Source organism: Polypterus senegalus, chromosome 12, assembly GCF_016835505.1.
Source record: "Polypterus senegalus isolate Bchr_013 chromosome 12, ASM1683550v1, whole genome shotgun sequence".
NCBI classification, from domain to species: domain Eukaryota; kingdom Metazoa; phylum Chordata; class Cladistia; order Polypteriformes; family Polypteridae; genus Polypterus; species Polypterus senegalus.
The window spans coordinates 154,424,684-154,430,683 of record NC_053165.1 but is presented as its reverse complement, the minus strand read 5'-3'; the positions used below and the strand labels follow the sequence as shown (position 1 = coordinate 154,430,683).

The 6,000-nt window shown below is 46.0% G+C and overlaps 1 protein-coding gene across 4 annotated transcripts in view; it reads left to right on the top strand.

Moving 5' to 3' along the window:
- The first annotated feature begins 321 nt into the window (after positions 1-321).
- s1pr2 (sphingosine-1-phosphate receptor 2) overlaps positions 322-6,000 on the top strand; it is a 246,929-nt gene continuing 241,250 nt past the window's right edge. For 2 of the 4 annotated variants that reach the window (XM_039770372.1, XM_039770366.1), the window contains exon 1: positions 324-923. In XM_039770372.1, the coding sequence (XP_039626306.1) occupies positions 882-923 (42 nt within the window). In that variant the 5' untranslated portion in view covers positions 324-881. Of the gene's footprint in view, positions 924-6,000 lie in introns of all 4 variants that reach the window. The other 2 variants (XM_039770367.1, XM_039770369.1) reach the window with 2 other exon arrangements.

The window sequence follows — 6,000 nt, the reverse complement described above, 5'->3', positions numbered from 1 at the left end:
GCGCCCCTGAGTTGAATCAGACGAGTCTGAGAATTGTAAAAGTTACGTGAATCTTTGCAGCACATCATCACGTCCTTTTGGAAGTGCAGTGTCCATGTGCGGATGTGCTGCAGCCCCCCCGAGTCCCCAAACCCCAAGTTGAGTGCGTGCGTGTGCACGAGAGGTGTTCGTTTCAATGCGTTAAGTCACCAAAAGCTGGCGACCTTCTGTGTGATCCTTGCGGGTATGTTGATCAAGTGTCCCTGCACCCCCAGAACACCACGCATACGGGGGTCGCCTGTTAGCCTATGCACGGAAGAACGTTATTACTTATCATTTCTGTCCTCGACTCTCACGTTCATCCCCGGATAGCGACTAAACAACAAACAAAGAATCCCAACATCTGGATCCACTTTTGAGCCAGCAGAAGCGTAAAAGAAGAACTTTAACCCCTCCGGGAGAAAAGGCGGTTTCATAGAGTTAGAGTGACGAAGCTCGAGGGGGAGCGGCTGCAGTGCGCGAGAGCGCTGGAGAAGGCGAAGTGGCGCCCGCGAGCTGACAACGAGGGAAGCCGCCGCCGCTGTTGTTGCTGCGCGCCAACTGCTCTTTGTTAAACCCGAACTTCGCACTGTGAGGATCGCCTGAACTCGCGCTCTCGTCAGTTTGGGGTTTTTGGTTTTGATTTTTAGCGGAGTGGAGACAGTGGAGGGGTCACCCCTTTCAGTTACCCTGACGCGTACGAGCAATTGAGACTCCGCGTCCTAGCAAACCAGGATTTGTTAACAAAAGTAACCGAAGGAGCGACAGGTCAAGTCGGGAGCCGAGACGCTGCACCTAAAGGAGCGGAGAGTAAAGTTGGACACCGTGGAAGCGGAGGCGACACATGAAAGTTCCTACCGCCGATGAGGGAAAAATGTGACGAGCTCGCTGTCTGGAGACAAGGGGTAAGTCCCGTTCTGTCACCTCGAAGAGCGCTCGCATGGTACGACGTTAAGAGGCACTGCAAGTAGCGATTAAGCTCGGCGTGGCTCTGGAGGCACTTGGCTTCTTTTAAGACCCCCGCCGGATTGTTTTGTGTGGCGTGTCAGCGGCTTTTATTGGATTTGCTTGAGAATGACTACGACGCCCAAGCGGTGAGTCCCGGCGTGCACATCTTCTTCGTAACCTTAACATTAGAAGTCTATTTTTATATCGCCTTTCGCGCCTTTAAGAGAGAAATAGAGACAAAAATAAATAAATAATAAATCAATGGAGACATTATAGTGGCCGCCCTGTTATGTCTTGGAGTGACTTGTTGGCTGCATTTTGATTTGTGATTCGAACTCCGGTCCGCTCGTTTCAGAACCCTTAGCTTTGGTGACACAGACCGCTAATTAATCCCTGACCGTTTTAATCGAGGGAATAACGGGTTTTGGGGAAAATGAGAAGTTGGAGTCGGGAGTCTGCTACGTGCCGCCCCACACCTTAGCGCAGCTGTTATCGGTTATCACAGCCTGTTGTGTTAGCGTGGATGTCAGGACTAGAGTTCGATCTCTGGTGGTGCGGGGACTTTCGGGGGGATTCTGTTGGGGGACCTGAAGTATGGTAGCAACGTTTTACACATCAGCAACCCACGAGATCGCACTACGTACAGCCAGTTAAAAGTAGGAACAAACAGACATGACAGCCACTAGAAAGAGTGGCCATAGAGAAGGGAGATAAACCAGCAGTGAAGTGAAAGAAGATGCCATTTTAGAGGTAACTCAGGAAGGGAAGACAAGTGAAGAGACACAGATGGGTCAGATCGAGAGGTTTCAGCAAACATCAGCAAAGTAAACGACTGTATATATATATATAAAATGAGGGTGCCAGGGTGGTTCTCAGGAGCGATGCCATAGGGCAGGGGTGGGCAATGTCGGTCCTGGAGAGCCGCAGTGGCTGCATGTTTTTGTTCCAACTCAGTTTCTTAATGAGAAGTCAATTATTGCTGATGACGCACTGATTGCTCAAGTGACATTTTGATGCTTCATTTTAGTGGTCTCGCTTGTTAAGGTTCTCCACCCTTAATTGCTTATTTCAGTTATAAACTGCAGCATTCAGTGTTTTAATGGCTCCTTATTAGCAATAAGATGTAAATGACAAAGCAGCCAGCAGTTCTCCATCTCGCTTTTTTTTTTCCAGTTACATCTGTGTGTGTGTTCATCATGCGCTGCTTAATTTAATAAAACACTGAACAGAAAAATGTGACATACAGAAAATGATCCGTTTTAGTCTTCAGATCTTTTGGATGATATCTTTGGAAAGGAAAAAAAAAATCTACCATATAAGAACCTTACGTTGCAGACTAACAAGTCATAAAAATGCAATAAGGTCTGAGACTGGCAAGGATTGGTTTCTAATTAAGCAATTGGGTTGGAATGAAAACCTGCAGCCACTGTGGCTCCTGCACGACCGTCATTTCCCACCCCTGCCATAAGGGAATCATTTGTTGGCTCCCAAAAGACTCGTCCACACGAAGGTCACAGAATGAACCTTTCATTTTTTATTTAGACCCACAAAAGGCTCCATCCAGTAAATAAAGATGGTGACAGGTGGGTGAAATACCAATGGGCTCCTGATTTGTAAAGGACTCCGTGTGCAGACAATGACACGTTTCTTACTCAGTTGTTGTCCTGCTAAGCAACCTGACATACAGTACATTCAAGATTTCAGGTTACATTAAGAAGTTTTTCAACGCACCAGCTTCGCATGAAAAGAATACCATGTGAGGAACCACACAACCCGGCAAAGAACCATTAAGTACAATTGAAGAACCCGCCATTTTAAGAGCGTCCATCTTCACCCTGCAACCTTCCTTGGAATGAAATGAATGGTTTATGTCTGGATGCGGGCACAGTTTATTTGTTTTATATGTAAACCCGCATATAAAAAGCACTGCGTATCATTTTAGAACGGGGCTTTAAGGGCTTGCTAGGAAGTACCAAATGCTCACTTATTGTTTTGTAAAACAAACTGAGCCATCGCTAAAGTCTTGGTGTGTTGAAAGAGAAATTAACAACAATAGACACAACATGTATTTGTATGGCACATTTTCATACAAAGGATAGATAGATAGATAGACAGATAGATAGATAGATGGATAAAACTTTACTTGTATCCCTCTGAGGCTAGGGATCTGCACTGGCAATCGGAAGGTTGCCAGTTCGAATCCCGTAAATGCCAATAGGGACTCTGCTCTGTTGGGCCCTTCAGCGAGGCTCTTAACCTGCAATCGCTGAGCGCTTTGAGTAGTGAGAAAAGCGCTATATAAATGCAAAGAATTATTATTATTATTAAGGGAAAATCTGTCTGTTTGCAATATCTCTCTCATGTCTGTACTGTAGCAGTCGGGTGTTGTTACCGTGTCTGCCATTATGGATGCAATGAGAAGTCAAGCAAAATGACGCCTTTGTGATGAAGGGGCCTGAGTTGCCTCGAAAACTTGCATAATGTAATCAGTTCAGTTAGCCAATAAAAGGTGTCATGGTGCTTGGTCTCATTACGGAAGCTCTTTAAATAAATGAATAGATCATCCAGTCAGTCATTTTCTAACCTGCCTATTTGTGAATGGGTTTGCTGGGGGCAGTACAGGGCACACACACACCCACACACGGGCCAATTTAGGATTTCCAACGCACCCAACATGCATTTCTGTGGATTGTAGGATTAAACAAATGCAGACGCTAAGACTCCACACATGGAGGACACAGGAAGTGAACAACCCTGGTCTCCTTACGGTGAGACAGCAGCGCTACCACTGTGCCACCACATACATAGGGAGATAGATACACACACTTTGGACTGAACACACAGCAGAATGAATAAAAGCAAGAACATTAAAAAGATGGAATATTTCTGATTTCTGGCCGTCACAGTGAGGCTTTATACAGATAGATAGATACTTTACTAATCCCAAGAGGAAATTCCCATACTCCAGCAGCAGCATACTGTATTAAAAACAATATTAAATTAAAGAGTGATAACAATGCAGGTATAACAGACAATAACTTTGTATAATGTTAACGTTTACCCCCCGGGTGTAACTGAAGAGTCTCATAGTGTGGGGTCTCCTCAGTCTGTTAGTGGAGCAGGATGGTGACAGCAGTCTGTCTCTGAAGCTGCTCCTCTGTCTGGAGATGATCCTGTTCAGTGGATGCAGTGGATTCTCCATGATTGGCAGGAGTCTGCTCAGCGCCCGTCGCTCTGCCACAGATGTCAAACTGTCCAACTTCGTGCCTACAATAGAGCCCACCTTCCTCACCAGTTTGTTCAGGTGTGAGGCGTCCCTCTTCTTTATGCTGTCTCCCCAGCACACCACCGTGTAGAAGAGGGCGCTCACCACAACCGTCTGGTAGAACATCTGCAGCATCTTATTTCAGATGTTGAAGGACGCCAGCCTTCTAAGGAAGTATAGTCGGCTCTGTCCTCTCTTACACAGGGCATCAGTATTGGCAGTCCAGTCCAGTTTATCATCCAGCTGCACTGCCAGGTATTTATAGGTCTGTACCCTCTGCACAGTCACCTCTGATGATCACGGGGTCCATGAGGGGCCTGGTCCTCCTAAAATCCACAACCAGTTCCTTGGTTTGCTGGTGTTCAGGTGTAAGTGGTTTGAGTCGCACCATTTAACAAAGTCCTTGATTAGGTTCCTATACTCCTCCTCCTGCCTACTCCTGATGCAGCCCACCATAGCAGTGTCGTCAGCGAACTTTTCCACGTGGCAGGACTCCGAGTTGTATTGGAAGTCGGATGTTTGTTGGCTGAACAGGACCGGAGAAAGTCCAGTCCCCTGCGGCGCTCCTGTGCTGCTGACCACAATGTCAGACCTGCAGTTCCCGAGACGCACATACTGAGGTCTGTCTGTAAGATAGTCCATGATCCATGCCACCAGGTATGAATCTACTCCCATCTCAGTCAGCTTGTCTCTAAGGAGCAGAGGTTGGATGGTGTTGAAGGCGCTAGAGAAGTCCAGAAACATAATTCTTACAGCACCACTGCCTCTGTCCAAGTGGGAGAGGGATCAGTGTAGCATATAGATGATGGCATCCTCCGCTCAGGCGTATTGCTGTTGGTGTAAAGGAGCCCCCCAGTCGTGTTTCTTGACACACTGAGGTTGTCAGTTCCAGTCTCGCTACTGACACCAATGCGTGACCCTGAGTGAGTCACTGGACCTGCCTGTGCTCCAATTGGTAAAGCAAAAAGGAATAAGTTTCTCATTAATGCTGTAAGTCACCTTGTATAAAGCCGTCAGCCAAATAAGTAAATGTAAATGTACTTCTGCTGAATAATTTTATGGCTGAAAGTCCTAAGTGTCGGTGTGTCACATTGAGGATGTGCAGCCTTGTTCATAATGGCACTCAGTTTTGTTTCAATCCTCTCATCCTCCTCCTCCACGATCTCCAGGGGGTCCAGAGTGCATCCCATAACTGAGTCTGCCCTTTTATTTAGCTTGCTGATTCGGTGGGCCTCTCTTGAAGTGATCCGTAACTCAAAGAACTTTACCAGATGTCAAAGAAAAAAATTACACGAGATTAAAAACAGAGTAGAAATAGACAAACATAAGAATGAATGACTTCTCAAACATCCATCCATCCATCCATCCATCCATTTTCTAACCCGCTGAATCCGAACACAGGGTCACGGGGGTCTGCTGGAGCCAATCCCAGCCAACACAGGGCACAAGGCAGGAACCAATCCTGGGCAGGGTGCCAACCCACCGCAGCGCGTAGTAAATATCAGGGGATTTTCAAAAGGACTAACCTCAATATAGAAAAAAAGTTTAAATTTCATCACAAAAATAGCAGAAACTACGAGTATTAAAGTAATACCGCTCAAATGCAATATAACCAAATTAATGAGTTTGTATAAAATATCAAATTGATCTACATATTGAATTGCCTTAAGAAGTGGTCAACTTAAAAGGCGGGTCAGCCTAGTTTATTAATAAGTAGTGTGGACTGGAGGGTGCCTAGTGCACATAGTTATTATAATAAAGAAGAATTA